The 20,839-nt window shown below is 35.5% G+C and overlaps 2 protein-coding genes across 4 annotated transcripts in view; one reads left to right on the top strand and one right to left on the bottom strand.

Moving 5' to 3' along the window:
- Positions 1–2: 2 nt before the first annotated feature.
- On the top strand, positions 3–11,064 carry LOC138319521 (mucin-2-like). Its single transcript, XM_069262674.1, has 8 exons — positions 3–4,700; positions 5,195–5,348; positions 6,063–6,334; positions 7,600–7,756; positions 9,433–9,459; positions 9,688–9,702; positions 10,157–10,225; positions 11,051–11,064. The coding sequence occupies exons 1-8, from the start codon at positions 3–5 to the stop codon at positions 11,062–11,064; spliced, it is 5,406 nt and encodes a 1,801-aa protein (XP_069118775.1).
- A 2,600-nt stretch (positions 11,065–13,664) lies between these two features.
- Positions 13,665–20,839, bottom strand: part of LOC138317729 (uncharacterized) — a 48,977-nt gene continuing 41,802 nt past the window's right edge. For all 3 annotated transcript variants that reach the window (XM_069259591.1, XM_069259592.1, XM_069259596.1), the window contains one exon: positions 13,665–17,538. In XM_069259591.1, the coding sequence (XP_069115692.1) occupies positions 17,341–17,538 (198 nt within the window). In that variant the 3' untranslated portion in view covers positions 13,665–17,340. The remainder of the gene's footprint in view (positions 17,539–20,839) is intronic.

Here is a 20,839-nt window from a genome sequence, read left to right as displayed (position 1 = left end):
CCATGAATTGGACACCTGAACCAACTACAGGCACATCACAGACACTCATAACCACCATGAATTGGACACCTACACCAACTATAGTAACAACACAGGAACCTACAACCACCATAAATATGACGCCTGAAGCAACTACAGCAACAACACAGCTACCGACAACAACTATGAATTGGACATTTGAACCAACTACAAGCACAACACAAGAACCTACAACCAACGAAAATTGGACACAAGAACCAACTACAGACATAACACAGGCATCTACAACCATCATCGATTGGACATCAGAAACAAAGACAAGCACAGCACAGACACATAAAACCACTATGAATTGGACACCAGAACCAACTACAGGCACAACACAGCCACCGACAACAACCATGAATTGGACACCAGAACCAACTACAGGCACAACACAGCCACCTACAACCAACATAAAATGGACACCAAAAGCAACTTCAGCAAAAACACAGCCACCTACAACCAACATGAATTGGACACATGAACCAACTTCAGGCACAACACAGCCACCTACAACCACCATGAATTGGACACCTGAACCAACTACAGGCACGACACAGACACATACAACCACCATGAATTGGACACCTGAACCAACTACAGGCACAAAACAGGAACCTACCACCACTGAAAATTGGACACCTAAACCAACTACAGAAACAACAAAGGCACCTACAACCACCATGAATTGGACACCTGAACCAACCACAGGCACAACACAGAAACATATAACCACAGAGATTTGGACACCTGAACCAACTACAGGTACCACACAGGCACCTACCACCACTGAAAATTGGACACCTGAACCAACTACAGGCATAACACAGGCATCTACAACCATCATCAATTGGACATCGGAAACAAAAACAAGCACAGCACAGACACCTACAGCCACTATGAATTGGAAACCAGAACCAACTACAGGCACAACACACCCACCGACAACAACCATGAATTGGACACCTGAACCAACTACAGGTACAACAAAGGCACCTACAACCATCATCAATTGGACACCTGAAGCAACTACAGGCACAACACAGGCACCTACCACCACTGAAAATTGGACACCTGAACCAACTACAGGCACAACACAAAAACCTACCATCACTGAAAATTGGACACCTGAATCAACTACAGGAACAATAAAAGCTCCAACAACCACCCAGAATGGGGCACCAGAACCAACTGCAGAAACAACACAGAAACCTACCATCACTGAGAATTGGACACCTGAATCAACTACAGGAACAACAAAAGCACCTACAACCACCGAGAATGGGGCACCTGAACCATTTACAAGCACAACACAGGCACCGACAACCACCATGAATTGGACACCAGAACCAACTACAGACACAACACAAGCACCTACCGCCACTGAGAATTGGACACCTGAACTAACTTCAGGAACAACACAGACACCTACAACCACCGTGAATGGGGCACCTGAACCAACTACAGGCACATCACAGGCAACTTCACCCACCGTGAATTGGACTCCAGAACGAACTACAGGAACACCAAAAGCACCTTTAACCACCATGAATTGGACACCTAAACCAACTACAGGCACAACACAAGCACTTACCACCATTGAAAATTGGACACCTGAACCTACTACAGGATCAACAAAAGCACCTACAACCACCATGAATTGGACACCTGCACCAACTACAGGCACAACACAGAAACCAACCATCACTGAGAATTGGACACCTGAATCAACTACAGGAACAACGAAATCACCTACATCCACCGATAATGGGGCACCTGAACTAACTACAAGCACAACACAGGCACCGACATCCACCATTGATTGGACACCAGAACCAACTACAGGCACAACACCAGCACCTACCGCCACTGAGAATTGGACACCTGAACCAACTACAGGCACAACACAGGCACCTACAACCACCGAGAATGGGGCAACTGAAACAACTACAGGCACAACACAGGCACCTACAACCACTATGAATTGGACACCAGAACCAACTACAGGCACATCACAGGCAACTACACCCACCGTGAATTGGACACCTGAAACAAATACAGGAACAACAAAGGCACCTACAACCACCATGAATTGGACACCTGAACCAACTACAGGCACAACACAGAAACCTACTATCACTGAGAATTGGATACCTGAACCAACTTCAGGAACAACACAGACACCTACAACCACCGAGAATGGGGCACCTGAACCAACTACAGGCACAACACAGGCACCTACAACCACCACTGAGAATTGGACACCTGAACCAACTACGGAAATAACAAAAGCACCTAAATTCACCGAGAATGGGGCACCTGAACTAACTACAAGCACAACACAGGCACCGACATCCACCATTGATTGGACACCAGAACCAACTACAGGCACAACACCAGCAGCTACCGCCACTGAGAATTGGACACCTGAACCAACTTCAGGAACAACACAGACACCTACAACCACCGAGAATGGGGCACCTGAACCAACTACAGGCACAACACAGGCACCTACAACCACCATGAATTGGACACCTGAACCAACTACAGGCACAACACAGAAACCTACCATCACTGAGAATTGGACACCAGAAATCAACTACAGGCACACATCACAGGCAACTACACCCACCGTGAATTGGACACCTGAACCAACTACAGGCACAACACAGGCACCTACAACCACCATGAATTGGACACCTGAACCAACTACAGGCACAACACAGAAACCTACCATCACTGAGAATTGGACACTTGAATCAACTACGGAAATAACAAAAGCACCTAAATTCACCGAGAATGGGGCACCTGAACTAACTACAAGCACAACACAGGCACCGACATCCACCATTGATTGGACACCAGAACCAACTACAGGCACAACACCAGCAGCTACCGCCACTGAGAATTGGACACCTGAACCAACTTCAGGAACAACACAGACACCTACACCCACCGAGAATGGGGCACCTGAACCAACTACAGGCACAACACAGGCACCTACAACCACCGAGAATGGGGCACCTGAAACAACTACAGGCACAACACAGGGACCTACAACCACTATGAATTGGACACCAGAATCAACTACAGGAACACCAAAAGCACCTATAACCACCATCCATTGGACACCTGAACCAACTACAGGAACAACACAAGCACCTACTACCACTGAAAATTGGACAACGGAACCAACTACAGGAACAACAAAATCACCTATAACAACAATTAGTTGGACACCTGCACCAAGTACAGGCACAACACAGAAACCAACCATCAATGAGATTTGGACACCTGAACCAACTTCAGGAACAACACAGACACCTACAACCACCGAGAATGGGGCACCTGAACCAACTACAGGCGCAACACAGGCACCTACAACCACTATGAATTGGACACCGGAACCAACTACAGAAACACCAAAAGCACCTATAACCACCATCCATTGGACACCTGAACCAACTACAGGAACGACACAGGCACCTACAACCACTATAAATTGGACACCAGAACCAACTACAGGAACAACACATGCACCTACCACCACTGAAAATTGGACAACGGAACCAACTACAGGAACAACAAAATCACCTATAACCACAATTAATTGGACAACGGAACCAAGTACAGGCACAACACAGAAACCAACCATCAATGAGATTTGGACACCTGAACCAACTTCAGGAACAACACAGACACCTACAACCACCGGGAATGGGGCACCTGAACCAACTACAGGCGCAACACAGGCACCTACAACCACTATGAATTGGACACCGGAACCAACTACAGACACATCAAAGGCAACTATACCCACCGTGAATTGGACTCCAGAACCAACTTCAGCAACAACACAGGCAACTACAACCACCGTGAACTGGACACCTGAATCAACTATAGGCATAACATTGACACCTACAACCACCATGAATTGGACACCAGCACCATCTATAGCACCAACACAGCCACCTACAACCACCGAGAATTGGACACCTGAAACAAATACAGGAACAACAAAGGCACCTACAACCACCATGAATTGGACACCACCTGAACCAACTACAGGCACAACACAGTCACATACAATCACCAAGAACTGGACACCTGCACCATCTAAAGCACCAACACAGCCACCTACAACCACCGAGAATTGGACACCTGAAACAAATACAGGAACAACAAAGGCACCTACAATCACCAAGAACTGGACACCTGCACCAACTACAGGCACAACACAGGCACCTACATCCACTGAGAATGGGGCACCTGCACCAACTACTGCAATATTACAGTCACCTACATCCACCATGAATTGGACACCAACTAAGCCAACTACAACCACCATGAATTGGACGCCAGCACCATTTACAACCACACCACATCCACCTACAACTACCATGCACTGGACTCCATCCCCATACGGGACTCCTTGTGTTGGAGTAATTGTGCCTAAAATGGAAATCAGGTTATCAAACGAAACTAATGGATACCATACATCTGGAGAACTGAATTTGTTGCTATTCAACTCCCAGTCGGATGCATCAGTTATATTCAATGTGATCGCTGAAAATGACAATGTAACTTTTGTGTCGATTAATGCTGAGTTCAACGAAATTGAAGCCGCAGTCATCGAGGTTATTGACTCTCAGGGTATAGTTCTTTTACCAGCGTTCAGGGTAAGGCGAATTCTTCTATCCATATTTTTGTGATCTATTGGAACATTTATTTATTTATAGAAATTTTATTTATACGGCATATATAGTCATTACATATTCAAGAGGGTTTGAGACAATTTTTTATTTAGCTAGATCATACTTTTATTCCATCTGATGGCATGCAATTTGATGAATATCTGCAAAAACCTTTGATATATGTGAATACCTGATGGCACTGGGTACCGTATATTGTTGAGAAATTTTCACTATTATTATACTAGCATTGCATTAAGTTCGAAGGTGAGGCTCGAAAAGAAATCTGTATGAAATAGTTTGAATTGTGTGTAACCAAATGCATTTGACACACACAGATGTCATAATTCTAAACCTATGAATTGTGAATTTAGATTTATATTAAATTGAGAGATTTAACGAAATCGTATAATAGTATTCCACAAAAAGGAGTTTATTCGCCAGTATTAAGATCGTTAAAAATAAAGGATTGCTTTCCATAGGTGTCAGGATTAAGCGGGGCGCTGTCGGAGCAGAGGAATGTAAACTTTGATTACTTCTCCGGTGGGGTGGCTCTGAAAGTGTCCCTGACACCTATAGCTAATTACACAAGAGCAAATATCACAGATGTGTCTATCAGTGCCTGTTTTAAGCCAGGTAAGCATTTGTAGAAATACATGGAATATCAGGAAATTTCAGATTTCCCGAATTGTTTCCTTATGTTTCTTGTTCGTTGATGATGAATGCGAGGATAATAGTATCTGTAAATGTAAGTTTCAATTTCAATATTCTTTATATAAGAAAAAGAAGCATATTTTATATATGTTCTATCCCTAAACCTTACCTAAATTACCGAACATGGAAAGGATCTCTATTCCTCCTAACCCTAAGTTATATACTTATAAACACGTTGATTCCATTAATTTTGATTTGCCAGACAATTTAATTTTGTTTTGAATAAAATATATGCCAAACTGTGATTGGTAATGTGGCTGGAGTCGATGTGGAACGCTCGCCCTTCGGGAACATATGGTTCTGTCGTTACCAAGTAGTTTACTACAATTATTTACCTATTGGTATTCGTATTTATGAAGTATCTATATCACAATTATGAATATTCGTCTTTTGCTGTTCGGTGTTATTTTTTCCCAGTATACCTGTTGAAGTTGTCTTCTAAGAATTATTCACGAAATTACCACATCTAGTGCGACTTTACTCCAGTGTTTGCATTATCTATCCACTCAGTATGATACGCTGCATATCTCGTAAAATTTAATTATTATAATGAAATATTCATTTTTGTGATAAACAAATGTTTGTTGTTATAGATTAGTCTTCTGTTTCAACGCTTTACTTGTATGTGTTGAACAGTGTGTCACCAAATAGAAATGGATAGCTCCTACAATAAGTATTTAGACATATCAACGGACCTGAGCGACGTCATTCCTTCAGATGTACTGAGGCAAGCCCAGGACCAAACGACGACATCTTTGGCGACCAATGGAGAATCTACCTTCAACCTATCCGTCGCATTTTTAGATGCTACTAACATACCGTTTTGTAGCGTGGAATTTACGGCCGAAAATGTTAGCCATGTTCTGCTGAGTTATGTCATCGATAGTACTGGAGAACTGGTAGAGGTGGTAAGTAAACTGATTAAATGGTATTTAGTAAAACTTGGGGACTAAAAATTCCTTTTAAATTCCTTAAAAGATACTCCACCGCCGACATAGCATAAACGATACCCATCATTTAAACAATAATCGTTGTTTAAAGTACGGTGAATTTTGGTATAGCATAATGAGTATTTCCGAGCTAGTACAATTTATTTAATGTTAATATGTCTAATACAACGTGTATTATAAATTGCCGATGTTGAAGTTAAACTTCACTATTTCACAGTCTGATAAAATTGATATCTTAAAATTGACGTTAAGGTATGGAATCACAATTACCTAATACATGCTCTCAGGTGTGTGTTTTAATTGAAATATATCCGTTATCGTAATTAAACAGTTTCCTTATTTATAATTCTTCCTTTTTTTCTCTTTTCTTTCAATAACGTACCGACTCATATTTGTTTTCTTTAAGTCGAACGAATGTTTCAAATCCTGTCTCCTGACGGCCATATAGGATGTTTTGCCCGTTGTCGACATAATGTTGTATACGGTGTGGTCTTTTTTTATGTCTTTGGCAGATTTATCATATAGGAGAAAATCTGGAGGTCATCAGGAGATAGCTGTTTATTAAATATAAACGCCGGACTTGAAAATATTTACTTTTCAAGCCAATATAAAAACCAATTGACCCCACAAGACATCATTTGGTTCTAGGGGGGGGGATAAAAAACGCCCCACTTTATAGACACATTCACTAATACAAGACACATTAACATAATACTTAACATGGTATAAAATACAAAAAAAGTTTGAAAGTACAGAATCATAATAACAAAGTTGGAAGGAGGAGGGGGTGGAGGCGGCTTTCAATTCAATTTGTTAAAAACGTAACAAATAAAAAAACTGACTGACCTTGAAAAACGTCCTTCGTTTCTTTGTTTCTCTGTCGCAGCTCTGATGCGCATGCGTAATGACTATTATAAATCTCCTACCCATCTCCCCCTTCTGTATCACCGAAAAACCGCGAAATTTAAAATGACTTTCACACATAAAGCTTACGGTACGATTACGTTTAACGACAACTCCTAGCATGTATAAAGTACATTAAAATGTTATTTTAATTATCATATATGTAACGATAAGACATTCCACCCTGAAATGATTAGATATGTTTATGAACCGTTAGCAGATATATACAACAGGAAGCCTGCACTGAATATTGTTCAGATGTCTATAAAGGTAGGGATGAATAAATTCTATTGAATGTGTGTTTTGAAATTTCAACTTAGAGTCAACAATTGTACTACGGTCAGGAGAGAGAGGTCAACGTTTCCCTTGATACGAGTAAGAACCCTGGAGTTTCTGGAATGAGTCTCACATTCTATGGCACAGCTGGTACAGTAATGGAAATCAAAAACCTAGTCATCACTGTGTGTAATGCAACAGGTATGGCATTCAGTATTGAATATGTCCTCCTTGTTCATATATATTAATTCCACATTTTAACCAATATTGCAATACGATCCTATACCGTGTAGTAATAGCACACAAGTGAATGTGGATACAAGGGTGATACGTTGGTATGAGGATACTCGAAACGCTTTGCAAAGGCAGCAGTCAGGAAGTTAAAAAGTCTATCAATAACAAACTAATATAGTAAAATGTATATACAGAAACAAACACTCTAACAACGATTTCATGGCTATAACTTAGTACTTGCCATTACTAGGCAAGACAACCATGTTTGCTGCATATTCTTATCAATGAAAATCTTATTCTAATCTTTCACCATCAGAGCATCTTGAAATGACTTTTCATCATGAATAACATTTCGGATATATATAATCTGAAAGTAGCGTCTGTTTAGCTCTGCACTTAAAACGTTTGCGGGTTTCATGACGTCCTTATTCACAATAGAATATATATGTATTTGATAAATAGTATATGGACAAAAGTAAAATTCTCTTCAATGGTGTTACACTAAAATACTTCGAAGTCTAGAGAAACTAATAAATTAACTTTGTTTTAATAAAAAAAAATAGTAGTGTTAAGATAAAAGTGATACATTTAGTAAAAATATCAAAACTTATATTTTTACTCGGGTATAAACACTTCTTTTATTTTCATTATAAAGCCTTATATTTCACTGTGAAAAATATAATAAAGGACAACAATTTCAAAATAAGAGTTAAAATGTTAATTAGGAGGCCCAAATACAAATCATAATTAAATTGAACACACGAAAAGCGACGTGCTCCATTACAACATAAGAGAATCGTTTGACTTTATATTTCTAACGTTTTATAAACTATATTCTTTTGCAACTGAATTGATTTATTATAATGAGCAAAATAGAGAATATAATGTCCTGGTTGAAATGTAGGTATTGCAGCAATCACATGCATTTAACAAGGAATATTCAATTTATTGACAAGTAGAAACACTTGCATTAAAATTTACTCATTTTGTTGACAGGTTTAAACCATTGGGTCTTACCGAGCGGTATGTATTAAAGCCTTGTGTCTGATGTATGTTAAAAACATTCTATAGAACAATTTGTCATGTTTTTATTTATCAAATTGTCTTTCAATTAAGTCCAATTTCCCCAAATGGTAACAAAAGATATGAAATTACGTAGGATAATGTAGATTCATTTTGTGATATCCTTACCTCATTTACCTAAAAGGCGTGCTATATTTTCAATTATTTGTTTTGATAAATACAAATATAATTGAAATTGATAATTAAACTGAAAACCATAGAAAAGTTCACAATAACAATTTCATGATTAGGGTTCAGATCCATTACATACAGGATCATCCGGAAACATACCAGTCCACGCCTTCTGTACTTCATCATCAACGACAACCGTTCAATGGGTGACTGCTGCAAGAATTTTTACCACAAAACTACAGAAGCCTTCATTTCGGATACAATTATACACCTGTATAGCTCGTTCACAAATTAAAATTATATTCAATTAGTGGTGATGGTTCAATCTTTAAGTTAACTTATAAGTTCTCGAGCCCCTCTGAAATATTTCCATGCTTGTTTTGTAGAGAGGCTAATACCTTTCGATTTAAAATCGATTGAAATTAAATGAATATTCTTTCCTGTTTCAGGCAACAGGATATTGGGGTTACCCGAGGGTAAGTATTAAAGCAGGTACATATACACCCAAACACTCTTACAAATAACACTATTTACAAACATAACTTAGGCTACTGCATGATAAAACCCAAATCCACATGTGCGAATATAGGTCAAACTCGGGTCGCGCGCGTGTCAAGCTGGCGATATGCTGCATGGAGCGTAATATGAAAGGTAGGTTAGGGGTTTCAGGTAAGTATACTGATTAACATCCTATTGTTTTACAGGTATAAATATTAAAGGTAAGTATATGTTCTTCCAATATCTGTTTACAGGTGACGAAATAATACAAATAATACGCCATTGCTTTGCAGGTGCAACTGTAGTTCCAAGAAATTGAGAAGGTAAGTTTAATTAATCTTTCAGGCCGGTATCATTGTTTTGGAACAGAATACAGAAGCCGGACTAACGTGAATTGGCCACGATACCGAAACGTAAAGTTTAGATACAGAGTCAGACAAAAGGTTCCGTATGTATGTATAAACGAAATTTCAGTTTACAGGTCAGGACCCATATCAGGACCAAGGTCAGATACAGAGTCATACAAAAGGTACCCTAGGTATGTATTTAGGTAAGTATAACAAATTTTCAGTTGACAGGTCAGGACCCAGGTCAGGACCAAGGTCAGATACAGAGTCATACAAAAGGTACCCTAGGTATGTATTTAGGTAAGTATAACTAATCTTTAATTTACAGGTCGGGATTCAGGTCAGGACCAAGGTCAGATACAGAGTCATAGAAAAGGTACCCTAGGCAGGAATTTGGGTAAGTAGAACTAATGTTCAATTTACAGGTCAGGACCAAGGTCAGATACCGAGTCGGACAAAAGGTATCCTAGGCAGGTATTTAGGTTAGTAGAACTAATGTTCAATTTACAGGTCAGGGCTCAGGTTGGTATGAACAAAAAATCCACATGCTTTCAATTTTGCAGATACAGTGTAATTACGTTTTGCTGATCATATTGGAAGTTTCCCAATGGGGAAAAAAATACAAGTTCAGGACTGGTATCGTCGCCTGGAGACAAGACGAGGTGGGTTAAAGCCAATAACATTGTCAGTCCTATTTATATTTTAAGATTTTCTCAGCGTAAATATGGGTTTTAGGGTCTGGTTAATTGGAATAGACATTAGCTATGTTATATATATGTATTTACTACTAGCACCATATGATACGCTGAGTTTTTTATTGGGCATTTTAAAACATTTTATAAAACGTTGCATTCAAAATGAAAAGAAATTATAGAAAAAACAAGACAAAAATATACAGTTATATCTTTATGTCGCGATATTAGCAATATATGCTTCTCAAATTAAAAACGATTTATGAGAAGAAATTTATAACTTACCATTGAAAGGTCATTCAAGAAATGTGAAAATGGACAAGAATAAAACTAATTTTGTGCTGAAAATGGTCAAATTGCAGACTCTAAATCAATCGATAATGGAAACAACAAGATAAACGCAGTTTGTACATGCATAGCTTAATATAACTATCAATTGTTAAATATACAGTTGCCATAGTATTAGTTGTACATAAAATACTCATCCCCTTAACTACGTCCATGTAGTATTTTTGTTGTATTTTTTTCAGACAGAAGAAGGTAATAGGTACGTACTGTATACAATATCCAATTAAAGATAACATATTTAGACACTTCACACTTTAGCATTGTGAAATATTAAAAAAGAAACATGACAAAAACTCAGTACCTGTTTGTTAATTTTTCTAAAACTAAAACATGAGAGCAAATAGTTAAATAAATACAATTTATTTGGACATTCACACGAATGTTTATTTTCTCTTTTTTCTTCGTAATAGATTGCTAAAACCTATATATCTAGGACTTACTGTAAACCAACCGATTTTCGCGTACAAGAAATTACTAAAATAAATCATCGATAAAATCTTATAATTAACAGATAAAGGTACAGTAGAACCACAGTAGGCATGGAAACACGAGATTATGTTGGTTTACAGTACGAGTTCGAATCTGGTGGTGATACGCCTTATTATAGTGTCAAATCTGTGAAGTGTATAATGAAGAGAGCACATACATGTCACTTTATATATTTTGTATCTGGCCTCTAACAATTGTTAAATCCTCGCTGATCGATACAATTTGGGACTGTTTTACATTAATTTGTGGCAAGTGTTATAAGTAATTCATAGATTATCTATATTGTTACAAATAGGTGACTTAGTCACGTGATAAAGTATAGTTATGTTGACGTTTTTGAAGAAGCATGCATTGCTCAAAATATTGAAGTTATAGTTCCTTTTTAAAAACGTCTATAACGCTTATAGATATATTAAGCTTACAGAAACGACAAATCATATAGGTACGTACAATGCTTAACAGATGCCTTTATAATATGTCATGGGCAAGAGTAGAAGTAACAATTGAAGAATTTTCTGACTTTTCTTCGATTTGTTTGATTCGCTTGTTTTAGTTAACAAATAATCACGATTTACTTGTAGAGCCAAAGTCAGAGGCAGTTTTCACATTCCTGATTAGATATAATTATCCAGTCACTTGTCTATATATATTGCGTCTGCATATAACATAGTTACCTCCCTTGCAGATAGGTATTCATTGCAACGTCATTATTCTGTGAGCGAAATTCACGCCTTCTTTTCTATTACAATCAATACCTACCCGCAAGGGCAGATAACAAATATGCAAATACAAAATAAAATGTTTTCCTGTAAGGAAAGTTACAAGAAATATAGCGCTTCGAAAATTCACAGAAAGAACATATTCCGTTAAATAAAGTGTGAATACTGCTTAAGGTCGGCAATGTATACCGATGTATTTACTTGAATGTCAAAGTAAAACACGTGTGGAAATGTATAACGGAACAAAATCGCGCGGGGAAAATTCATTGCCGACCGCTAGGGGGCACTTTCGAATGAATCGAGAGTGAATGCTTCAATAAAACCGAAGCACACACTTGTTTAGAAATTTATAGACAATAATGATATAAGGACTTCTTCAGGTTAAATTTTGTTAGGTTACTACCTTTCAGGAGCAAAATTTCAAGGTTTGTTAAAATCATTGATAACATAAGAAAATACATACCGATGACCTTAGTAGTAACAACATCGAAAATATGCAAGGATGTCCCTGCGTAATATATGATAACTGTGGAGATTTGCCGTCTGGCACAGTAGTAGTTAACTACCGCGTGGTATTTAGGACGACGGCGGGAAACATAAGACGACCCGCGTTATGATTTTTTTTTTCAGATGATAAAGATGATGAGTGTAGTATTGGTATTGACATTTTAAAAATTAAAACCAGTTTCGGAAAGATAGTAGTGGGACTTTAACATATTTTCGAATACCTTAGGTAGTACGTCCTTCCAGGTATTGTCTGTCATAGGTAAACGTATCAAATACGTCAACTAAAACTAGATAAATGTCTATTAAAATATTTAAGAGTTGATGCAACTTTATAGGCTATGTATAGTCCGATGAAATTAAAAAAATATATATCAACGCTCATAATTATTTTTGAGACAGCATTACAAAATAGAATAAGTTTTAATATGCGACACCGTTAATTAAAAAAATACATAAAAATACGCAGCATCGGTTTCTAGCTTCTTTCCATGATTTTTTCATAAGTATTTCTTCCTTTAGAAACATTGAGTGCTCACCATTAAATGATCTGTGTTATTCAAAACAGTCGATAATTAATTTGATTAAGACCTCTTTAATAATTTCTGAAACAGTGTCAAAATCCAAGATGGCTGCCTTTAGGTCGTTTTGTTATCCAATCGATCCCAAAATGCAATAAGCACAACCAGGGCCCTAGCGGAGCCTCCATATGGAATTTAGAGCAAATCTCATATATGTTCTATAGTATGAACACAAAACAAAATTTAATCTAAAGTATTGAAATAATTGCGCTATTGGCCATTGTCTATGCGAATCTTACTCTGTTTGGGATAGCAATGACAGTTTTTGTTGACCTAAACCTGGACAAATAACTAGATAACAAGGTGACATCAATTCTTAAATTTAACATTAAATTTTCCCGTAAAATACTGTTTTATGTACGATTCCATTAATTTAATACGCAACGTCAAAGTCGCTATTCTCAGATTTCTTTCATAGAAGTATGAAAAAGATTCAGCCAAACAGAACGTCATATTGAGTGAAAACAAATAAATATCAATCAAAAACAAATAAAGCCAAAATATTGAGTAAGAAAAGCCGTTTTATTATGGATTTATTGTGATTTATAGTGTACATTACAGTGGTACACAACTTCCTGATAAAAGTCCTATCATAGGAACAACATCCTCTATCACTCGTACGTATTGAAAATGTTCACTCATCCTCACACACACTCGCGCGCGCATAGTCTTTACATGACATTTTTATGATCACAATAATAGGAGCGTTTTTGCAATAGTTAACGATTAAGAATAATGTATTGTATTGATAGCCCGAACAAAATAAAAAATTGTTTTACCTTTTTCTATAAAAATGCATTTTTATTTTAGAACTAAAAGAAATATTTTCCTAGATATAGAGCTGACTTTGAACCACAATTAAATAGTTTAAAAAAATGTAATCTTATCCTTTAAACAAATGTCCATGGGTAAAGAAATAAGCGACATAGTTTGTCTTTGCGCTATATATAGATAACATAATTATAGATACATGCGAACATTTCATTGAATTCCATTGCAATTATAACTCCTGAGATTTCTTACATTATCTCTTAATGAACTGTTCTTTTTCTTTCTCTGTGGTCTAAAATGTTTATGTTCTTTAACAAGATCCGAATAAAGGTATATGTTATATCATCTGCGTTTTAGAGGGTTTTTTAATGTTAAAAGATATCCGAAACTAATGCGTACATATTATTGCATTCTTTATGCATATGAATTTCTTTCTAGATATATGCATCATTCACAAACACTCAGCATACACAATTAATTTCCAAGTATCACTTTCACCACCATACTAACCTTCAATTAAAAATAAAAATCTGGTTTTTTTAATCACACCGTACAAAATCATATATTTATATATACGTATATACAACTACAAGAATGATATGTGTAAGTGTAAAAATTTACATACAAAAATAATGATTATAGTTATGGGGTAATACAGTGTACTGATAATCACAGAAAAATCGACGGATTTTTACATTCATAAGTCATGACACCAACAGTAATACGTGGTTAGTCGAGTGATATTTGCATAATTTGGTGATTCAATTCTTTTATCTAGTTCTCAAATTAGTAACTATAATAGGGAGGTAGAAAAAACCAGCAATAGTTAATAAGTAACAAAATAGTTTGGAATGAGATTTGGACATGGTGTTTTCCTCGAATGGAAAATTCCTAACCTTAACTACATTACTGTCAAAGATTATCTAATAATAACAGATAGGAACATCAATACTCCAAACTATCATCATAATCTTGATTATGTATATATTTGTATTATTATTTGTGCTCAAATCACATAAATGAGAGGTTTTTTGTATCATTCTTCAGTGATATAGAGTATTATTTGGAAGTGACAGTTCGAGAATACCTTTAATTGTGCATCCACTAATTGGTTATCTCTAAATTGTATGAAAGTCTTGATTTTTTCTTCTTGTAATTTCCAGTTTTTTTTTATAATAAAAGAGATTGAATATATCAATACTTAAAAAAAATCAACTAATAGCACTTTGCAATAATCCAAATCAGCAATAAGAATAACTTAAGGATAGAAAGCTTAGAATTGATAATGGGATTAAAGATGAATAAGATAAGATGCCGAAAGAAAACAGATTTGTTAACGCTAATGCATGCCTATAATCAATAATTTCTACCAAATCATTATTCTACTAAGAGACACATAATGTTATTACTTTGTCATGTAATCTTTAAGTATATATTGACTATAATTTTATGTACACTATAATGAATTTGATGGCACTTCGAATATGATGAGATTGCGAATCAAAGAACAGAAATATTGGACAATCACAGTACTAAACATGTTGATATTATTAATATATGAAACAAAATATCAAATTAATATCAATACTGTGATTTTGTTGACCGTGAAATATTCTATTGGCTTGAAATTAACTAATTTTTCATTTAGTTTTGATCCATGGAAACTGAACCTAGAGTAGAATGTAGATCACTAACTTAAATCATTTAAAAATCATTCATGATTCCTTCATGAATAACAATGGCTTTCTCCCTAATAATGTCTGTACACAATATACATATATTTACAGTGTAATATAGTGTCTGCCATAAGAGATGTATACATAGTCATTCTTAAAATTTCATTAACAAACTCCATCCAGAGTTCACTTTAAAATTAACTGTAAAAATAGTGTCTTTTTCTAAAAATAACCACAGGAATGACGTGTTTTTACTTTTTGATTCTTAAATGATAAACATAGCGACAAGGTCATAAAGACAAAATCCACAAAACCATCTAATTAGCAACATTGATTATGGATAACATTCACATCATATTGGAATCTGATTCCAAAGATCCACAGTAAATAAAAACAACCACATAACAAAATACTTGGAAACATAAGAAAATGGAATTCTTAGTTTCACTCATTGTAAATATACTTTCATTAGACATAATCTTATCTAAGCGCTACTGACATTGTTTCATCTTTTGTATCAATTTAATAATATATTTTTTCCGACAAAAAAGTCTGACCAAGCTCATTGAGCCTTTTCTGTGCATTATATTCAAGAATTTAGAGTGTATCAGTGTTTTCTTTACGCGTCTGTTATAGAATTCGTCATTTTTTTCAATCGTCATGTTGACTTATGACATAAATGCGTTAATTTACTCGACCGACTAAACCAACCATGCGCTTAAAGCTGAAAACGTTAAATCAGTACATTTACAACATTTCTTTACTAAATCAGTAAGTACGAAAAGGTAACATCCTTTGGAATGTTCAAACGTAGAACAGATATTTGTAGCTTCATTGTATATACATAATTGTATACATAAATTTATATAACAGATATGTATTTCATTCTTCTGTTAATAAAATAATGTGAATTTTATTTATTTCATTTCTGTAAAATATTCAAATAGACCTATGTCACTTTTACATCAAACCTAAATATGTTTTCCGAGAATTAAATTAATAACCAATTATTCATTCCTTGGATAAAATTAGTATTAAACGTAACATTATGAAATATTCTAGTAAAAAGGGTAGTTTTGATCGTCGCCTGATATAAATCAATTCATTTACATTTACCTACTGGGATACGAGAGAATATAATTTATACTTGTATATTAGATATTATTCTACATTATACAGCCAATCCCCGCTCTACATACTACAAGTGTACGATAACCATCCCTTCAGTTCTGTACAACATGCAAGTCATCAACTGTTATTTTCCAAATATAAGATAGAGCCGTCCATTTCGTCCTTCCTCGGAGGTCATTTCCATCAACTTGTTCGAAAAGGAATCGAAGAAATTACTTGTAAAAGGTAACGAACCTTGTCTTTCTGGAGAGCATTTCTCTCCTGGTCCGAGAACGGTTTTAACATGTTTCCTTCTGTGTATCTCTGATATACAATATCTCGCTATATCCTGCATGCAACAATATTTTTATGTTTTAATTCAAGTTTAATCAAGATGTTGAACCTAATTCTAAGTTATAACCGATACAGATATCTTTCTGCCTAATGTTTTTCTCGTCCCGTTATTGTCGAACACAACACGTATTGTGATACAAATAGTTGATGCACTCCTTTTAATTGGCTGCATATTTACTTTACCAATCAACATGATCCTTCCTCCTAGCAGTGTAGCGGAGTCAAGACTTAATTACTGGAAGGGAAAACTTGATTTGCGGATGTTGCACTACACAGCTGAGCCAATTCCGACAGGATGTCCACCGTCTACAGAGCCCCCGATATCACCATCCTGATCGCTGTAGTTGTCATGCATGGCCTTGTTAGCGTAACCTCTGCCGTCGTCATAGTCGTCACGATCTCGTCTTCTACGATGTCTCTTCTCCTCGCGTGGCTCATCCATCGCATTGTTGTCATGTCCATGTTTCTGAAAGGACGAAATATAACTTTAAAATATGGAACTGAATACTTTGTATAAAGAACGCCAATGTCACAATATATTGATCAAAGTAATTTCGAAAGATAACTTCAATACTTTGTATAAAGAACGCCAATGTCACAATATATTGATCAAAGTAATTTCGAAAGATAACTTCATATCTACTTTTTCTTTTACTAACAATAACATAAAACCCGAATTTCCCAATGATAATATATTTTTGCGCATTCTAGCCAACATCAGTTTTTAAACACCTCCACGCTTATTCTTGTTAAATTGTTTTGTAACAAATACAATATTCTTTGTACAGCCAAACCAAACGTCTATATTTCGCTCTAAAAGTGATCTGTTCAGTATTTTGGTAGCATCTATCGCTCATTATCATATAATTACATATAGAGGATACCATGAATATAACGTGTCCTGAATTTACGAAGTGCGTAAAATGTGCGGTGATAATACCATACACCAGTGTGGTTTCATTGTATGATCTATAATCGGGCCGTTTTCTCAGTACAAGAAGGTTAAGAAAAGATGGAACAATAAATTGTTTGAATTCGTCAAGGAATTTTACATAACAATAGTTGATGTCCCATGTTATCATAACATTGATAGTCCTCTCAGTTAAACTATCCGAAGTTTAGTCCCTATAGTTGAACTTTCAGACTAAGAAAGTCACAATATGGCATTCAATTCTTTTTACTGTTGTGAGCAACGACATATTATACACAAAGTCATTAGATGACTAATTCTCTCGGTAGCTGTACGTGTCGTGTCTGAATGAGTTTTTGAAGAAGTGTATTTTACAAAATTATAAACTATTATATAAATGTTTATTGTCATTTCAAAAACAGATACGCTATCAGTTTTAAAGCGATAAGTAATCGCTAACTTGACAACCTCAACTGAAACACAAGTATTCATCTCCAACAAGAATGTTGTTTTAAAAGTTATCAAAGATATACCGGTAGTGGTACAGATCGTACAGAGATGGCTCCGGAATCATAAGTACAGAAAAATAAAATGTAGTGACACAATAACACAACTTATTTAAGTTTTGTTTACAAAATAATTTATTATATCCTCCTCATTAACAATGATTTTTGGTAATGGTCATGATTTGTACAAAAAAGTAACATCAATATACATGTATATAACAATGAGTTCCTGTCTTAAAGAATGAGGCAAGGTTAACGGACGGACGGGAAGGACCGGAAGACGGCATTTAGCGGACGACGGACCACGGACAACACAAGACGCTTTGAGTTCCTGTCTTAAAGAATGTAACATTAATATTGGGATTATAAAATTGTATTCAACTAGCTCAACTTCACGAATGGAGGGGCAGACCTCATTAAACAATGATATATTGTTAAAACAACCAATGTATCAGAGAATGGATTGAAATGATAAAGAGATGTTTGCTCTGAAGAATAACGTCAGTAGAAATAATTATTAAGAAATTTTTGACGTTTCAATTTGAATTGAAACGGCAGATTATTTACCAACGCGTGCCAGAAAAAGACAAAAAGACAAGACCTACTGTTTAATGTACAATAGGAACGACTGACACAATCTACCAACTGAAACTATTCAAAGGCACGTCATTCTACGGTTTTGATGATGCCTTCAGACTAGTACTGTTACATGCTTAATGGCATGTAGCTTTTGTTTGACTTACTGGCTATTTCATCTCTAATCAGTTTACTGTTAAACGAATACTTATTTATTTTGTCTATTCTGCGTGGTCAAAATGTCTAGTGGACAGTTGTTTTTAGCTAATATATATTGAATTTATTAATTATTTAATCAGTATAATGAATGGATTAAACCCAATGGAATGACAAATACAATAATTTTGTCCCGTTTCAATTCCAAATATGTAATTTATTTTAAAACACATGTGTTTATCTGAGATTTTGGGATACTAACAGTTTAGATTATGAGTACAATTTTCTTGGATCTGGAATAGGGATCTTGAATAGTGTAACTCTTGTGTAGATATTAGCGTGTCTAGAGCAGGGGGATCACTGCCATCTAAAGCTCTATTTCATATAAATAATCACTTGGGACTTAAATTTACGATCGATTTAAGAATATATATATAAAAAAATACATTTCTTGCAAAACGTGACTCATTGAATGAATGAAAAGTGATCGTGGTAGGTTTATATTTTGTCAATGGTATTATTGTTTGGTTACGTGTACAAAAATGCATGTTACACAAGTATACAGCTAGATTACAAGAGAACTTGATAAAAAGGATGAAAGTGTAAATTGATAAATGATTGATCAAGACATTTCGATTGTTCTCAGAAGTATATACAAATTGTATATACATTGTATTGATATTTTCCTTGTTCCTGTCAGACTATATGATTGGAAATTATTTTTTCTGCAGCACTAGTGTTGGTTAATTATTCATTAAATCATATCACCCAAAGCCGTAATCAAAACAGTTACATTAAAACACTAAATAAGATTAGCAACAATATGGATATGGCTGATGAAGATTTTACTACCAAAGGGGGTGTGGAAAAATAAAGCTTTATGCAACAAAAACGAATATGTTCTTTTATCGTTTGTAATGTTTCTCCTCTATCTCTCTATCTCAAAAGCTATCAAAACTAATAACAAATCACCACTAAATAAGAGTTAATTGTATTAACATCGACAATAATCGCTTTGGACCACCCTATAAATATCAAATCAAAGTTCAAAATTCACTTGAAACAAATATTTTTATCATTATTTGTATTATTGGTATAAAAAGGGGTTTTGTATTTTTGTCACATTTTTTGCTTTTCTACAGCTTCCAAATACATGTATTGGCAATTTAAATTTCGAGGCTGTCACAAAATGTCAGACATATTAAACATATGTTATACCTATCAGTTTATTCAAATGTTTGAATGTTCAGAATTGAATATGGACGAAATTAAATATGAAAATATTGTAGAAATAAACATTCTTAGATATGAGAACGAGATGACATTTCAAGGGTGCTTCAAACCTGATAAACGTTCGATATCAATGGTTACAGTTGATACAAAATTCCAGAGGATAGGTAATAATAAATGGTAGTAACAGAAATACCAAACAAATGTAGATTAACAATTAAACTTCAACATGTTGTATATTTAAAGTGAATAGTCGGGGAAAGAAAACCAGTCTAAATGCGTTCATTGGCCTTCCAAAAGTTCTCACATATTAATACGACGGTCAAGTTCTGCTTAGTTTCCCAGTTCTGACCATCAAAGTAAAGAAAAGTTGAAAGCATTGAAAGCGA

The sequence above is a fragment of the Argopecten irradians genome, chromosome 3 (assembly GCF_041381155.1).
Source record: "Argopecten irradians isolate NY chromosome 3, Ai_NY, whole genome shotgun sequence".
Lineage (NCBI taxonomy): Eukaryota > Metazoa > Mollusca > Bivalvia > Pectinida > Pectinidae > Argopecten > Argopecten irradians.
The sequence above is the reverse complement of the archived record's forward strand: the minus strand, read 5'-3'. Positions and strand labels throughout refer to the sequence as shown.